The following is a 19,201-nucleotide window of genomic DNA, read 5'->3' as shown; positions in this document are numbered from 1 at the left end:
ACACTTGTGCGTGAAGATTTAAGTGGAAAAGTCAATGCACAGAGACAGTCCCATACTCTCAGCATTGGAAGCCTGGGTCCAGCGGCATGAAAAGTCGTTACACCTGGAGACTTCCTCAGCTGCATTGGATGGCCATGTTGTCCTTTGTGCTCCAACATGCCCTAACACTCCACAGCGCTTTGCTGCGTCACCCTCTCAGCCATTGAACCTTCTTATTGGTTTCTTCCGTCTGTTTGGCCAAAGCAGTCTTCACATGCTGGGTGAGCAAAGCCCTGGTTCACCAGGGGTCTATGACCCGATGGCTACCCTCACAAGGTTTAGCTGGCCTGTTGAAGCTGTTGCCCGGGGTGTGGCCGCTGTCGCATGCTAGCAGCTACTAGGAGCCACAAGTGAGAGCTGGGTGTCAGGTGAGGGTCAGAGGTTGAAGAGCTGCCCTAGGAGGGCATGACAAGCCCTCCATACCAGAGATACTGCTCCTCCCTGAGCACCCCATACACTCCACTCCAGGTTATGGGTAAAGTTAAATGAGGAGAAAATAAGAGAAATTTTTTCTGTTTCAAATTCAGTTATCCTATGAAGTAAATTGATGTGCTTCACACATCTATTTAATCTATGTAAATCCTAAATTTCCAGAATAGAGGAAGTTGGTAAGAGCCATTCCCTTTTTATTTCAAAGTTAATATTAGGTATCTCAAGAAAACCCGACTCCCATTGACAAGTCAAACTGTATTATCTTTTTTTCTTGTGAGTGCATATATGTTTTTGAGAAGTTCATCTTAAAAAGAATGGGGTCCTCAGAATAGGGGTTATTATGGCTGGGTGAAAGATTCTGGACAGATGGTATCCTTTACTTATTCATCCCATCAATACAGTCTGAATGCACCATCATTTGCAATGAAGTCACTGGTGTCATTGAGAACCAATAAACACTAATGTCCTTCTAGCTGCCCTTAGTTTCTGAATACATGGCATACCTTCATAGGACTCCTCTGTGTAGGAGTGGAGTTCTGTGATATTTTTATCAACTGGGTTAATAATGGATGTGACCCATCTCAGGATGAATCAGTGATACCAACTGGTCCTTGACTTTCCTACCTACAGCCTGATAAGAGGCAGTCTCAGAGTCAGGAAAGGCTGCTTTGACACTTGCTGGTTAAATGCCACTGGACAGGTCGCTTAAGCTCTTATTTCCATAGCCAGCTTTCTAAAACCATAAATGACAGATTAGGCATTAATCTGCATTGATAGAGTGGGGAGCTCCCTTATGAGTGAAAGAAAGCACAGCTCAGAAGCGAGGAGCTGTCCAACATTAACACCACAACCAAGAAACCCTTGAAAAGACAGCTCTTTGTATTGTCTCTTTCTTGATGATCTCTATCACCCTCTTCATCTCATATTTTGGTCCTAAAGGATAGTTGACGCTTACTATGTTATAAAGCTTAGAACTGTGGGAACCCCAGTTCAGGTGATCTGTCCATAGACTTGTATTTTAATAGCTAAAAGGATCAGAAAATCATTCATCCTGAGCTGGAAATGACCTTGACAGTTATTTAGTCCAACCTTCTTATTTTTGGATGAGGAAATTATGAGCCGGGAAGTTTGTGATTTGACCAAGGTCATAATGGTAGGAAGTAACACAGGTAGGATTTGAACTCACTTTGTTCTTTCAGAGACAATGCACTATACCTGCTATTTGCTTAAGGAGTTCTTAAAATCACTTCATCAAGCTCCCTTATTCAACAAATAAGAACACTGGGATTTAGTGAAGGGAAGTAAGTGCCTAGTTACAGGAGAAGGGAAGGAAACAAGCATTTCCTAAGTATCTAATAGGTGTAAAGTATTTTGCTACAGCACTGAGCCTTCAGTCAGAAGAATGTAATTCAAATAGAGTCTCAGACATTATGACCCTGAAGAGGTTACTTAAATTCTGTCTGAGTCATTTTCTTCATGGGTAAAATGACAATAATAATAATACTTACATCTCAGGATTACTGTGAGGATAAGATGAAATAATAGTTGTAAAGTGCCTTTTAAACCTTAAAGTAATACAAATTCTATGAATTACTATTATTAGTGGCAGAACCAGGATTAAAATACAGACCTCTGGACTTTCAGTTCAATGCTCTTTTCATAATACCATGCCATTCTAATGTCCTGAAGAGGATACTTGCCTTGTGAAAGGGTTAGTTTGCTTTTGGAGGAAAAAAACAACAAACAAAAACAGTTTTTCAAAGAGAACCCTCTAGATTGAAGCCAGTTGATTGCCGCCTCCTAATTACCAGCCAGCAATGATGAATTAGAGTAGCTAGGTGGCACGGTGGATAGAGTAATGGGCCTGGAGTCAGGAAGATCTGTGTTCAAATTTGATCTCAGTTATTTACTGGCTGTGTGAACCTGGGCAAGTCACTTAACCTTGTTTACATCTGTAAAACGAGTCTGAGAAGGAAATGGTAAACCATTCCAGGATCTTTGCCAAGAAAACCCCAAATGGGGTCAAGAAGAGTTAGACATGATGGAAAAACATCCAGATAATAACAAAATGATGAACTAATATTGAGAAGTGCTATGGAGGGTATTACACAATGGTTATGCTGTTTCATTTCATCATAATCATAAACAGTGCATCATCCTAGAGGAAGAGGTTAATATATGTACATATATATTCAATGAAGAGGGCACTGAGATCTCATTATCTCTATTAATAATTCCAATTAATATTTTAACTTAAAATAACAAGCAGGAAGCAGCCTTTAACGATCACATTCTGCTGTTTTAGGAGATGAGCACATAAATGTTAAATGTTACTCCCTCTGAAGGACTTGTGGTACTATCTTGAGCCAATATTTTATTTATAGGTTAAGCTCAATATTCTCAACCAGCTTCTATGTGTTCCATCTGTTCTGTAATATCTCTTCCATCAAATCTGAAAAAAAATCATATATTTCAGCTTGGAAAAAAGAAACCCAACATCCAAATCAATATTTTCATTGCAAAATGGCAATCTTGATGAATTTTACCTCAAATTAGAATCGTTTTTCCAGACCAAGTTGTGGAGGCAGGGCAATAGGCAGCCTCTCACTTACAGCAAGACATTGAACAAATCTCAGGATTCATCAGCAAATCCCGAGTTACCCTCCCTGATTAACTGAGGAGCAAAGAGATTGTTATGGGGTTCTCTCCATGGAAAATTTTATTTTCTGGGTTAAATTTATCAATTTGGATGCTTTAAATTCATATGTAATGATCATCCCTCTCTCCCTATCATTTAAATAAGCAATAATCCAAATCCTTGTCAGTGTCAGCTAATGTGCAGGAATAATCATTTTTGATGAGAAATAGTTTAACAAAATTTTCCAATGGAATATTGGTACCAAGAACTCCTTTGCTGTTGAGTGGTACTTTGTAGTGGTATCCTTAAGCACTGGTGAATAGATAAGCATTTAGAAAAAGAAGAGGGTTTGGGACACAGACTTTGGAGTCCTAGGAATTATGTCCAACTCAACTTTTCAATAAATAAATTATGGTTTTCTATAAACAATGGTTTTTTTCCTGTCCACATTAGATTCTTCAGAAAGTCTGTGAATAACTGTGGAACAATGGAATGCATGTTGGATTCTACTCAAAGGACTTGAGTTTGAATCTACTTTTGATCTGTCTGATTTTGGGAAAGTCGCATATCTTCTGTTGACCTCAGTTTCTCATCTTAAAAATCTGGGACATAACCTCTAAAGATCTCTTCCAACTTAGGATCTATGATTCTACAATAATGTGTGGTTTTAATTTTTTGAGTACTATATGCATATATATATGGGTATGTATATGTTTATGCATATATATATATATAACCAGCTGTCTCTTCTGTTTTATAGGGTATCATTCAAGATGTGAAAATAATCTTTATGCCAAATGGATATATAACACAATGTCCTAACCTGAATCGCAGTAAGTAGCAGATTTCAATGTTCTATTAATGGTCTAGGTTGTATAAACATGATGTTTTTAGGCCAGCAGCTGGAGCCAGGCTACAATGACTATTAAAGACTATAAAAATCATGCCTTTAGAGTACAATATTTACTTTACATGCTTTGTTCAGTTTTAATGCCTACCATATTGCTAGCACTCAAAAGTGACAACTTTAGTTGTTCCAAAATACATGTCACATGCCTACTTGAAAGTCTCCATTGTCTCTTTATTGCCTCTAGGATAAAATGTTCTGCCATATAAGGCCACCCACAATCTGTTTCCCACTTACCTTTCTAGTCTTGTTTCATATTTCTTCTCTTCATGATCTCTCCAATCAAACGAAACTGGTCTTTTAGAAGTCTGCCATATACATATTGCATAGCTATATCAGAAAATATCTGGCATACATTCCTTAGTTTCCTTCAGTCCATTATAACTAGTACCTTCCTGACATTCCTCTCCTTTAATGTCCAATATGATCTCTCTCTACGTTATTTACCATATATTTAGAATTTATTAATCCTTTCCACACACATATTATGTTCTCACAGATGCTTGTGATCTCCTTGAGGGGTTCCCAGCTTCTAGTATAGTGCCTGGTTTGTAGTATAGATGCTAAATAAATATTTTTTGAATGGAACTGGATCAATTTCCCTTCTGTTTACCTATTTTTTAAAAAAATCTTCGTCTTGTCTGTCAAGAAAAAAGTTCCAGATCTGAAATCACCTGAGATTCCACCCCAATTTTTCTCTCTGCCTCTACCTCTATTTTTGTCTCTGTATATCTCTGACTCTTTCTCTTTATGTCTGTGTCTCTATTTCCCTTGCTTCCTTTCTCACACCCATTCCTGTTTGTAGGAAACCAAGCAAAGCTATTTTTCTGTTTCTTCTTACCATATATTGGCTTTGCATTGACATATATGTCTCTGTTTTCTTTATTGAGCTTGTCCAACCTGCAGTGATTTCTTAAGCCTGGTGCAAGGGATAATGGATTTGCAAGAGCTTTTGGCCAAAATGACTGCAAAAGTAGGTACCTGAATTTTACTTGTGATATGTCATTCTGTTTCCCATTCCTATCTGGAATTTAGATGGATATGCTATAATGGAAACATTTATCCTTGGCTTTTGTTGTATGCTACTATAAAAATGGTTTATTTTTACTTACAATAGCACTGCTGGTAGTAAACATAACCATTCACTTCTCTAATACTACTTGGTTTTATCAGGGTGTTTATTCAGAGTGTTTGCAAGTAATATATATCTATATATTATATCTACTTCTATAATCTGAGGGTCTTTAGGTAGCATAAGATTAATTGGTTATTAAGGAGGATGAGTAAAAACCAGTATAGCACTATGTGGTCAAAGCTACCAGTACATACAAGGTATGTACTCTTTGCATCTAAAATTGATTATAAAATAATCAGAAAGGGCAAGAAATATTGTTCATGTGCACGTCATAAAAGACCTGTGGAAAAGTGTTTTGCCTCTACTGTGGATATTATTAATAACAAGACTGTTTATGGGTAAAATGGTGAAGGGGACAAATTTTTGTCTTCACATGCTCCCAACTATTTCTGTGCCTTTTCTTTTCAGGGTCTCCCTTTCTTAGCAGGCTTCCTTTTCTACAGACACTTGTGTGATGACCTTTTGATATATTCTTATAAACAGAGAAGGTCACCAGAGAAACCTAATTTGTTCCCTCTCACCATTCTTTTCAGAGGTGGCATGGTAGACTATATATACAGATCATTCTAAATGCAATCAAACATATTCAATAAATTTTGCTGGATTGTTTTGCTGAAAAGTTTTTTTCCCTTAGCTCTTTCTCATCTTTTTTGAGAATGTCTCATAGGTAGAGGAAGAAGATATATATGTATATATATATATATATATATATATATACATATATATATATATAAATTAAAGTAATATAAAAAGCCAATAAAATTATATTTCATATATATAACCCCTTTTAAAAATACATGAAATTTAGGAGAGTAATCATTACCTTTCAAGAATGTATTGATCCAGCATGATATGGTAGAAGGGATGCTGAACTTAAGAGTGGCAGCGCCTGAGTTTGAATTCTGATTTTGTCATTTAGTTGCTATGTGATCTTCTTTGGGATAGTAACAACCTTTGTTTCAAACAAACCCTTACCTTCTGTCTTAGAATTGATGCTTTCTATTGGTTTGAAGGCAGAAGCCTAGTAATTTGCAGGCAACTGGGATTGTGACTTGGCCAGGGTCACTTAGCTAGAAAGTGTCTGAGACCAGATTTGAAACTAGGACCTCCAATTTCAAAGCCTGGCTCTCTATACACTAAATCACCTAGTTGTCCCAGTAACAATCTCTTGATGCCTCAGTTTTATGATTTATATAAAAGGAGATCAAACTAGATGATTCATTTGTTCATTTTTATTCATTCATTCAATTACTTAATTGTTCATTTGTTTATTTAAATTTTTTATTGAAAATATTTCTATCATTTGCTAAAACTCTCCTCCAATGGAACTCTCTCTTGAAAAAAAAAAGAATTATAGTTACGTAAAACAAAATGATGGATTCACAATGTCTAGAAGAATGTACCTCAGTATACACCTATAGTCTATTGCCTTTTTTTCTGAGTAGAGTGAAACATGTTTCATCTCCTCTCCAGTCCTTTGTAAACAAGATTGTCCTTTTCTTGTTCTAAATTTTGATAGAATTTACTATTGTTGTTTTTTTAATTTAAATTTCTTGTTGATTGTTTTCTTTCAGGTTTTTTCATAATACTTTCAGTTTTTTTCTCATGTATTACTTTAGTAACTCGAAGTGTGGGATATAGAGGGATTTATTATATCTTTGAAGTCACAGGTCAAACCCTCTCCTGCCAAATAATTAATTTATACATATCTTTTAAATTTCTTTAGATTCTTCCTTATTCATCATTTTATGCTATACTATAACATTCTATTTTGCTCATCTAACAAATTTTATTCAGCTGCTACCTTTATTCTGAGTTTCTGTTGACCATAAGAAGAGCTCCATAAATAATTTGATATATAGCATCATGCTATTTACCATAAAACCTCACTTAATTGGGAAAGTTTAGGGTATTCTTACTGTGCATTTAAAGGTCAAGAATAGACTCCTTTTTGTTGAAGCTCTTGTTGAAAATTATCCCAAAACAGAATTAATTAATTCTTCTGATTTACAGAGCATTCTGGTCTTCTTAAGTGAATCAATTTTGCAAAATATTTTACATACATGATCTCATTTGAGCCTCAGACAACTCTGTGATGTACTTTCTTAAACTAGCTTTTGTTAGTCCTACTTTACAGGTGAATCAACTCAGGTTCTGGGAGGTTAAGTGACTTATTTGAGTTCACATGCATAGCTAAACCCTTGAGGGAGAAGTGAGTGGATTAGACAAGGAAATATTTGAGATAGTTTTGGAAGGGAGACTGGACTCTTGGGTTCTTTACAAGTCTGAGACTTTTGACATGTAATTCCTAAGTTCTTGTTGTAGACACCTTTGGCAATCTGTTGAATCCTATGGACCCCTTCTCAGAAGAATATTTTTAAATGAAATAAAATACAAAGGAAACAAATTATAGTGAAATATCATTTTCAAACTACTAAAAAAAAGTTCATGGTCCCCAGTTAAGAACTCCTCTTCTAATCTTGCTGTTGAGTTCTTGAAATAGACTCATGGCATTGTCCTTGGAGAATGGATGCTAGTAGCCAGTTGCCCAGTCCTTGAGGGGACAAGAGTGTCACTAAATAAACTAAGGATCTCCTCATGTGATACCAAATATTTTATCAACCATGGAGTTCTTTCTTCCTCTTAGGTCTGATGTTTTTATTTTTAGGGACATAGCCTGAGAGTAATAGAGCTATCAGGAGAAAATTATTTGTTATATCTAGCATGTTCCTAGCACTGTTGTTATCAATCAGTTGTGGACCTCACTTAAAGCCAACAGCTGGAAAACAATTGAGTTGGGCCTAAGAAATAATAGTTTTGAAGAGGCAAAACCAATGTGTTGGTCCCATCTCACTTCAGGCTATGGCTACTTCTCTGCCATACACCATCCCCGTGGCATCTGGAGAACCGTGTTTTGGCTAGAGTTAGTATTGTGAAAGTCAAAATCAATTTAAAGCTTTTGAATAGGTTGATGAAACATTTTCCCTGAGTGAATATATCTTATTTTAAAAACCAACTGTATTTTGTAATCCATGCTGGCATATTGGATGTTTGGGCAATTATATTCTAGAAAGACAGAATATTTCCATATATATACATGTACAGAGGGGGAAAAGGCACATGGCCTGGCCCTGACTGCCTGAGACTTTTAGTATTAGTTTTTTTTGCTGATATTGCCCATGTAAATGTAAAAAAAATGCAATTACTTTACTTTCTGATGTGTCACCTACATAGGTTCTTATTACCTATTGTCTGGAACAGCTTGATCTCTAGGCTGTTAATTATATTTTTGCTCACCACCACATTTAGGGAATGAGAAACATGCCACTCAGCTTCAGATGAATACCCGAGTTCCTGTTCCCCAGCTTAGGGGATGCCCTTTTATTTTTGCCTCTTTTGTATTGGTGAGAAAGCCATTTTTTTCTCATTTTAGCAATACACCCTGGATGCCATGTTGTGCTTAATGAGAGCACTGCTGCATTTATAGGGAATATCATGTCCTATTGTGGGGCATTTACAAGCTGAGAATCAGTTTTTTGAAGCCCCCTCCTCATTTTGTTATATTTCTAACTCAGTTAGCTCAGACCTGCCACCATGATTATAGGAAAAAATGAACACTTACCCTTTAAATATATGTTTTTGTGTCAGCAATAGCCTTGAAGAAGGTAAATGGAGTATTCATGGGTACTTAAAGGTCAATCATGAGAACTCATCCAGTGAAAAGAAAGATGGAACAAAAATTGAATTGGAAAGGGGAGGACAAGAGATGGGAGGGGGAGGAAGAGGGAGAGGGAAAGAAGGAGAGGGAGAGAAGGAGAGGGAGAGAAGGAGAGGGAGAGAGAGGGAGAGAGAGGGAGAGAGAAAAGCTTCCATTTTTTATTCTTTTGTCAAGTACAAGTCTTCCAGTGCCTTTCTGAGTGAATGAGACACATGTAAACTCAGCCAGTGGCAGCTTTTTTGGATGACAAGAAAGGGGAAGGAAATGAGACAGTGCTCCTCAGTCATCCCTTTCTGTAGAAGGGAGCTTAATGAACTGTGCAGAACACTAGTACCTCCTGGCCCCTATAATAGAGGAGTCACCCCATTGGGGATGTGAAATGAGTCAAACCCTAAATAAAGATCCTGGCTGGTGGAGGAGGAGGGAACAGCATGCTGCAATGACAAGTATATGCAGATCAATGTTGTCCCTTCACTTCATTAAGCTCTCTGTGCCAAAGGATTTGGGAGTGTCCTTGGGAGGAAGCTTGGTCTTAATGGGCCAGTCTGCAGCAAATGTGGCTTAGAATGAAAGGCATTCTTCTGGAAGGGATAAGACTTGCTTGCTAAACTTAGAAAAGGTCAGTGGCCATAGTGAAAAAGATTAAGCCAAAGGAAACAAAAGCATTTGCCCAGTTGATCTAAATATTTTTATCATTGAGTCCTGTAGTAGGGTAGAGTCTGAGGTTGCACGGTTCAAGGTGATATTAAGGCTGTGATCCAGAACAGAGTTCATGGATCTTAGGAAATCTGTGGATATATTTGAAGGACTTTATAATTTTAATTAAAAATATTTTCTTGGATGTATTTTACTATAATCATTGACTTTTATAACTACATAGATTTTATTTTATTTATTTGAAAACATTACTCTGAGAATGGGTCAGCTTCACCAGACTGCCGGAAGGGTTCATGGTACAAAAAAAGGTCAAGAACCACGGCATTAGAGATCAAATCCTACTTCCAATATCTACTGGCTGGGATGACTCCAGTCAATTCATTTAACCTTATGCTTCTTGCAGATATAAAAAAGACTACTAATATATGATGCACTAACAGGGAAAGTGCTTTGTGAGTTTTAAAGCCCTGTAGAACTGTGAGCTATGTTAAAAATAAGTATTGACTGAGAGGAGGGCAACTAGTGTGCCATGGGAGAATCTGTAGAAGGAACTTGGAGAACAGAAGATTTGGAGGTTTATGCCAGTTCTCTTTGAGTATTTAAATACTATACTTATGTACAGGAGGATTTAGAATTATTCCCAGGTGGTTCCTTAGAAGGCAGATTTGGGACCAATGGCTTGAAATAGTGGTATTTAGACTTCATTGAAAGAAATGGCTTCTAAAGCTGTCTAAAAGTATAATGGAATGACCTTACTGACTAGGGAATTTCGCTCATTAGAAATTTTTCAAGCCAAGACTAGATTAGTAATTGTTGAATGCATTACAATGCTAATTCATTTTTGTAGTTTTTGTTAATTCTGAAATTTTATGAACTGATTGGTGTTTTCAAGCATGGATTATCTAGGAGACAAGTGTCGGGGTTGATGAATTTCAAGAGCATCTGAGGTAGAACCAATGCTTTTTCTGCATGGGGAAAAGGGAGCAGTGTAGACAATTTTCAGATTTTGCTTCCCTTATGGTTTTCACCCAGCCCCTATTGATAAATGAGATAGCACCAAGTATGCTCTGGAGGTGGAATCCTGAGCCAGGAATAATGGGAATTCACTTACCTTCTGAGGACAGACATCCTGATATTGGCAGCCCCTTCTCAGCATCCTTTTCTTTTTTTCATTCAGTCCATTTTCACTATCAAACTCCCTTCCTAAGCCTAGTGCTCAGGAAAACAAGAACTTGGAACCTGGGAATTTCTTTATTATTTCTGTTTAAATCTTTGACAAATCTATTTATGCAAATCAAGCGGCACTTAGAGTGGCGTTTCAGCTTGTAACACATTTAATTTTGAGGCTTTCATTGTTTTGCAGAGCTCAAAAGTGATTTTTCAATTAAGCTTAAAGGTTTAACACAATAGAAGATTTCTCTTCCCTTTCATACAGCAGATGCCAAGTAAATAGCATTTCAAAGGGGGGGGGACAACACCACAACTCCTTTGCTCAGATCCATTCATTGACCTCTCACTGTGAAAAAAAAAAAACTTCACTGCTGTGTGTCTTTGAATGCATATAGTTAGGGATGAATTATTTAGGTTATGGTTGCATAGATAAATGTAAGAACAAAGATAGTGCAGACCTGTAGACATAGATTTGTCTATGTTTTGTGTCTCTGGCCATTCTTTGGCTAGAGGAAGGTAGATGGTATACAAGTATCCTTTTTAAAATGAATTTGTATAAATCAATGTTATAATGCCTGACACAGGACATATAATTTTTCCTTGACTTACATTTGCTTTCCTCTTTTATTACTTTTATGAGATTTAACTGGAAAAATAAAAATAATGGACGGCAAGATTACAAATTAAATATCTTTTAAAAGTCCTTGTCTCTTGGTTCACTGTTGTTCCAGGGATGCAATTTTGGATTTTAACTATTAATAGAAAAGCCTAAATTAAAATCCAAATCAAAATGCTGAAAGCCAAAGATACTAAGCCTTTGAATAAGTCACTTGATTTCTATCTTAACTGGTACATTGTACATTGGATGTTAGATGTTGCTGAATATTGCCAGTATTTTACATTTCCTTAGGAACCGTCTTGGAGTAGTTCTAATTTCCAGTCACTCTAGGAGACTAGAATGAATTTTTGACCTCTTGTATACTTTGGTTCCCAAAATAGTAATATTTTTCAAGTGCTCCAGTGCTAGAAAGACAGAGCTTAGAGACAAAGTATTTTCCTCTTAAAAGTGATAGCTTAATTCAGAAAATCAGGCTTGTTTTTGAGAGGGATACAAAACTATTGATTTCCTTCATTATTCAAGAGAAGGAATTGACCTATTATTATTTTCTGTAAGTTCTGAGATTATTGCTCATTTCCTTTGTTTTTATTTTCTTTCAATGGCTTGAGATCACTGGGGGAAAGATATTTGGCAGTAGGACCATTGATTTGATGAAGATGGATACAGGTCAATCATTATTTCTGGGCTTAAATATGTAGGAAAAGAAAACAGAAAGAGTTTGAAGATATTTATCTTTTCATTCCTTTTCTTCTAATTTTTCTGAGTGTTATGACTGATTCTGAAGTTTGAGATATCATGAGAAAGAGATAGAGACCCAAACATGCTGACTGATCCTCTTATGTTAAGCCAACCAGAGGATATGAACAGGAATCACATATGGAAAGACAAAGAGGTTTGTAATCTGCTTGTCGAGAGCATTCAAATTCATGTTATCACAGATTCATTGGAGTATTTGGGTACCTGGAGAAGGATTATTTGGATGAAGTTATAATTGGTAACTAAGAATTGAAGAACAAGTTCTTGGTAGTCTGTTTACAGGTGATTTGACATATCCTGACATTAATGATGTTCAGGTCAAGTTCTGCTCCAGAGCCATATTGTAGGATGCTGGTGGTTCTGGGTTCTTGGGCTGGGGAAACACAGATATTGGCAGGATGTACCAAACTGGATAGGATTAGAGGGTTGGATGAAGACAGTTATGTCTACTGATAGTAGAGCAGGCTAGCTAAGTGTAAAGATGCTTCTTTCCAGTCTAGCTTCACTGGGCTGAATTCTTTGACCATGAAAACTTTCTAGTACCACCACCAAAGGTTCCAGGGAGTTACCATATGCATCTGGAATTGGAGATCATAGACTGATGAAATCATAAGCCCTTGGAGTAGTAAATTATTATATACACACTATATATGATATATACATATACATTATCTATCTAGTCATCCATCTATCTATCTATCTATCTATCTATCTATCTATCTATCTATCTATCTATCTATCTATCTATCTAATGCATCTCTAGGACCTGTGATTTATTGAATTGCCAGGAAGGAAATGCCATCTGCCATTGCATATTACTGGCTTTAAAGTTCATGGTTTTAGTGACTTGTCTGGCCATTAGAATTTTAAATGACTTATCCAGGGTCCCTTTTACCAGTGATGTCAAACTCAAATCCAAACAGGGGCATTAAACCATACATAAGAATGCCTGCAGGCTATATATTGGCTGACTTCAAAAACCACATATTTATATCCTATGTGTTCTATTGTATTTTTATTTATTTTGTTAAATATTTCTCAATTATATTTTAATCTGGTTTTGTTTGCTCTGGGAATTGTTGCAGGCTACAATGTGGGCAGCAATGTTTGACATCTCTACTGCACTTTGCTGCCTCTCAAACTATTACAGATATCTGAATAAATTAACTTCTTTTGTTAGTTTGTTAAGATGGGTTGGCAGATCTGAGCCAGGGTGCTGGCCTGTTTTTAAAAGCTCATGGTTCCAATATTCAGTGAATGCTCAGAGTTAAATTCCATTATATGGCATCTGCATTACAGAGAATTCTCATAGTTTCCTGTATGTAGTCTCATTACTATTTGTTAAATGCCTTTTATACTTCCCTTCCTTCCCTTGCTATGGTCAAATCTCCTACTTTGAAGGTCTGACTCCTTTTCCTCACCCTTATCTTAACATCAAAGACTGATTACTAATGATGATGCCAATTACTATGGAAGACTGGTCATGGAAGTCATTGAAAGTTTAGCTTAGAGCTTCAAATGAAAGCTGGAAGCATAGAAGTTCAGCCTGATTATAAGGTGTTGTAAAAGATTCAATATTTTAGATAGAGTCAAGTCATTTTATTTTGTTTTAGGAAGGGATAACAGATTAATAGAGTGCATAATGAGGTTCATATTTTCTTCCTGTAGTTAAATTTTGTTTTGGTTATTTCATTACCTTTTGGAACCCATCTCACAATTTCTTTTTTTTCTTCCTCTTGGATAGCTATCTATTGTACTACTTTTTTACATATTCAAAATATGTATTTAAAATAATATATAATAAATATATTATATTCAAAATAATATATGATATTCAAAATTATACATATATAATTATTCGTAAAGTCAGTGTACTCATTAGGGTCAATATTGAGGCTACCATCTATCTGGGTTAGAACCTCATTTAAGCACATTCTCTTGGAAATCAACATCATCCTGATATAAGTCCTCTAGATGGACAATTGATAGGGATATTTTGCCTTGATCAAAGGATGGAGTGCTTTCCTAGAGTACTCTAAGAGTAGGTTTTCAAGAAATAAAGGAATACATGAAGATTAAGAAGACCAAGGGAAATTATTTCATGGCTCTTTAGTAAAGACTATTACTTCTGAACCATAGCTGACTCATTTTTGGTACTAAAGGAAGTCGGACAATAATGACAAAAGGATGTCATCCTCTCACCAGCCTGGGGATGAATTTTTATCTTGATAAAATGATTGTGTTTAAACATAATATAGAAATGACCCACCAGTGAACTGTTTAACAAAATCTGCTCTTATTTATTGGTGTTTCATTCCTCTCCCTCTCTCCTTTTCAACAAATTAGCATATTTCTGGGAAAATAAGTTTAGAAATTCTTAAACTTGGCTTGTAGATTTGGGGAATGGGTATTTCAAAGTTTTTTTAAAAATTCTTTCCCCACTGTTTTTTTTCCAGATTCTTAACCATTGGAATAAAAGCTAATTTTATTTCTCAAAAGTCATGGCCACTTGATTAATATGAGAAGAATGAAGGAGGGGAGAAGGGGAAAATTAGGAATTTATTAAGTACAAACTGTGTTCTAGGCATGATTCTAAGAGCCTTTTTACAACTAATATCTCATTGCAAAAGGGATGTAAGGGTAGAAGATGAATAGAAGTACACCAGTGTTCATGATTATATTTCCTGTAAACATTTTAATGAGTACTCGAGAATACATTCATTATGAGTGCTTCAGTGTGTGGTTTGAGCTGAAAGTACACAAATTTATGAACACCCGTGAGGTCCCTGAGATACAGTTTAATGTCTCATTTGGTGCTCATTAGACCATGGAAGCCAATATGTCTTCAATTTAGACTGATTTCACCTTGTGTAACAAAAATTAGATCCTGCTGTAGAATGGTGAGTGGTTTGAATTTTCTTCTTCTTTCCCTCCCTCTCTAACCCTCCCCATTTTCATATTGGCTTTGTGAAAAACTCTGCAAGTGAATCATAGAAATTACAACTAGTAACTTTGGTTTACAGCTGAATTATGCAGAAACAAGGCTCAGTCAGTTGGAAAACTGCCATTGCGAGAAGACCTGTCAAGTAAATGGACTGATCTATCGAGACCAAGACTCTTGGGTAGATGATGATCATTGCAGGAATTGTACATGTAAAGTAAGACTCTTTTTAAAAAATCATATTTAACGGGTAGAGAACTAATTATGGTATAATCTTGCCTTTTGAAGACATATGTTAACTCTGAGAATTATTATGTTTTTTTTTTTAATTTTGTATGCACCTACAGGCAATTTTGTATGATTGTTGAGAAATGCTAGAAATCTGCCATTAAAACAAATGTAAATCTTTAGAACATAAAATTGATTTCCTCTTGACAGCAGTCTCTCACTTGTCCTAATTATATCCTTGAGAAGCTTATTGTTTAATGGTGGGAGGTAGGGAAATATATCTTTGAAACTCAGACTCAATGTTTGGTTTCATTCATTAGGAAGTCTGGGATGATGGTTATAGAGTATTGTTCTTAAAAGCCAGGAGCAAATGGGTTTGAATCCTGTTATAGACATGAGTTATGTGACTCACTAATCTCCCAGCATGGTTGTGTGGATAAAAAAATAAGTGCAAAACACTTTATAAACCTTAAAGTACTATGGAAATGATATTTTAATTAATAGCTACTTTCCCATATAGGGTGCTAAATATGACTTTAATTTCCTTCCCAAATGTCTCATCATCTTACATACTAACAACTATGGCTTCTGTAGTCAGGATTTAGGAATTGGAAGGGGTTTTAGTATGTAAATGTTGTTCCACTGAAATTATTTGATAAATATCTGTAGAATGCCATTGTTTGTCCAGGAAAATATAAAACTGATTGTAGGTGTCTTGGAAGTGATTGACAGAGCCTACAAAGGGTCCTATTTATGTTCTTGTCAGAATGGACTTTTGTTTTCTATTTAATTTATTTGCCATGGATGGGCATGTGGGATAAAGTTAATGATGTATATCAGGAAAACAACAGAGGTGGCTTGAGTTTATTCAGGTTACAGAAAAGACTTTCTTTTTGATCCAGGAATAGATTTAAATAGATTTAAAAATAGATTAAAACTTCAAATATTGCTTTTATTTCTCTGAGGTTCCTGAGATCAGAATTTGGACCTTTAAAAAGAAACCCCTAATGTCTCTCTTCTATTCTCTCTTCTTATTCCCACATTTCTGTTATTTTATTTTACATCTGTCTCATCTCAGTTCTGATGTCTCTTCACCTACTCTCTCCCCAAAAGAACCCACCCTTAGAAGGAAGATGTTCCTTAAAAGAAATTTAACTAGATCTTGATTAATGTAAATAATTAATCCAGTGAAAGTTTCACATTATTCCAATTTGCATTGCATATTTCCATTTGTTGGGAACTTGCTGCCATATTTTGATAGGGCATCTAAGTGGTGCAGTGGATTAAGCCCTGGGCTTGAAGTTAGGAGACTTCTCTTCCTGAGTTCAAATATGTTCTTAGAAATTTACTATCTGTATGATCCTGGGCAAGTCACTTAAACCTGTTTCCCTCAGTTTCCTCATCTGTAAAATGAATTGGAGAAAAAAATGGAACACTTCTCTAATACATTTGCCATGAAAATACCAAATGGAGTCATGGAGAATTGAACATGACTAAAATGAACAAGTTATCATATTTTATATAATAGTGTAATTTCAAACACATGTGACTACTTCATGGGGACCATTACATTTTGATAAGCACCTAGCTATAAATCAATGAATTGGTTATTTTAAAATGAATATCTGATTCTGCACCTAAAGTCTACTATTTCTCTGTGGAAAGGTGAGAGACATGCTTTAAAATCCGTCTTTTAGGGTAAAATCAAGATAGTGGAGAAGGAACAGGGCCCCATCTGATTTCTACTAAGTTACCCTCTATAAAACAATGATATGAGGCCCCAAATAAATTCTGGAATAGCATAACCCACAAAAAGACAGGGTGAAGTAATTTTTTAGCCCAAAACAACTTAGAATGCCAGCATGAAGGATCTGATTCATCATGGTGGAGGTAGTGTAAAAATTAAATTTAGATCTCAATGATAAAAATGTTATATTTTAGGAGATTTATTAATGATCTTTAGAAATCAAGGAATAAAGAGGATGCAAAATAAAGACCACATACCCATGGCTGATTAGCCATTTCAAAATCCCCACTTGCCACAGTCACCACGCTTGCTGCATGCCCAAGAGAGAAAGCAGGACCACCTACTCAGTATTTATCCCCTGTCTACAGGAAGTATGTAATGACAGGAAGTTAGTGGACTCCTGGTAAATGTAGTTCTTTTTTAGGGTAACAGATTTTTAATTATACATTCCTCCATGATTATTTATTTTGGGGGCTAGCCTCCCCAATTTGATTATTTAACATAATCAACTTTTAAATTACAGTAATTTGGGGATAAAGGAGAAAAAAACAAAACTAATGATTTCTAGGAGCATTGACAAAAAGCCAATAAGGGAGGAAGTTCCCTTTGGCATAAGAGTATATATACACAAAACAAATGCATCCAACCCCATACAGTTCAAATCACCACATCCCAAAGTTCACTCTGGCTCTTCTGGTGCAGTGTGTGGTCTGTAGAGGTATCTTCAGGATGCCTTCTCCAAATAGTTCATTTTCTGGATTTGGAGAGGTAGCATGTTTCTTATCCAAAAATTATTCTAAAAAAGTTATTAAACTTTACATTCTGGGATAATTATACATTCTTCCCTGAAGAGGGTGATTTAAAAACACAGGGATCACTTAGGGATGCATGACTGAGTTATGAATTATATGAATCAATTGCCTAGAGAAAATTTAAAAAAATAAAAAAATCCAAATAAGAGAAAAGATAACTAACTTTTGGATGAAATATAGATTATAAAAGTCTTATGTGTAAAAATTCTAAGTAAAAGAAAGATATATTTATAACAGGTCCTTGAATCAGGGCCCAATTAAAGTAATTTCTGTCCCATAAGTCTATAGGTCAAAATGCAGTAATATTTAACTTACCCATTTGCAACCAAGACTACAGGAATTTGCCATACTATAAGAGAGAAAAGGGACTAGATTATAGGAGCAAATGGGAGTCAGGATGGAGCCAGAATAATCTATATCATGTATTTTATATAATGTGTGGTACAAGGAAGACCCACATTTAACACATGTTAAACAACCTCAACCCTCACACATGATTAAGTCCGTGCACTCTTTGCACAGAATGTCATCAATCCACATAGAATTGTTTTGGTCTCTTTGACCTTGTGCTTTATTGACATTATGCAAGTGACTTTGTGCTTCTTTGGTACTGTGTGATGGCTCTCTTTGTATTCCCTTCTCTTGGTATCAGACAGAATCATTAAACAAAGTCCCCATTAATATTTTTAAACAATCAATGGCATCAGTTTTATAGTCTAAAGCTTTTTGGGTATCCATTAATATTATAGCAAATGTATTTTAAACTTATTACTGCAAAATCAAAAAAGTTAAAGAAAATCTTCTCAATACTGGTGACATGTGCTTCAAATACAAAAGGAGAGAAAAATAAAACTAAAATTGTATATCACACATGCAAACAAAACAATGGTAAAAAGTTTTAAAAATAAAAAATATGTAGCTTATAATCATTGACATACTGTCAGCTAGGGAAAGGTATAATACAAAAGCTTCTCACCCCAAAATGAGATCCATACATAGTACCAGGTTGCAGCCCTGGGACACAATCAAAAGGTAAGGAGGAATACCAGCACACCAGAATACTAAATATCAGAGAATTAAACACATTTATCCTTATATTATACTAACATGGAAGAACTGAAAACAGATAGATCCCAAGTGCCCATTCTGAAGGCATCTGTCCAAAGAACTTGAAGCTTGGATCAAAGCTCCCTTCATCATAGCTACAGAGCCCAACTTTAACAGTTTTTTAAATTAAAAAAAAAGGCAGGAAAATGAGCTAACAACAGAAAGACACTCAGCAAAGAAAATTATTTTGGTTACAGGGTAGACTCAAACTTAGAAGATAACAAAATGAATGCTACTATTTCTAAAGCCTCCAAGGAAAATATTAATTGTTCTCAAGCCTAAAAAGAATTAATTG

At 35.6% G+C, this 19,201-nt stretch overlaps 1 protein-coding gene across 3 annotated transcripts in view; it reads left to right on the top strand.

Annotated features, from left to right (window-relative positions):
• Positions 1 to 19,201, top strand: part of NELL1 (neural EGFL like 1) — a 947,998-nt gene that overhangs the window by 203,636 nt on the left and 725,161 nt on the right. For all 3 annotated transcript variants that reach the window (XM_007497168.2, XM_056802023.1, XM_056802024.1), the window contains 3 exons: positions 3,870 to 3,942; positions 4,907 to 4,989; positions 15,095 to 15,229. In XM_007497168.2, the coding sequence (XP_007497230.1) occupies positions 3,870 to 3,942; positions 4,907 to 4,989; positions 15,095 to 15,229 (291 nt within the window). The remainder of the gene's footprint in view (positions 1 to 3,869; positions 3,943 to 4,906; positions 4,990 to 15,094; positions 15,230 to 19,201) is intronic.

Source organism: Monodelphis domestica, chromosome 6, assembly GCF_027887165.1.
Source record: "Monodelphis domestica isolate mMonDom1 chromosome 6, mMonDom1.pri, whole genome shotgun sequence".
Taxonomy (NCBI): Eukaryota; Metazoa; Chordata; class Mammalia; order Didelphimorphia; family Didelphidae; genus Monodelphis; species Monodelphis domestica.
The sequence above is the reverse complement of the archived record's forward strand: the minus strand, read 5'-3'. Positions and strand labels throughout refer to the sequence as shown.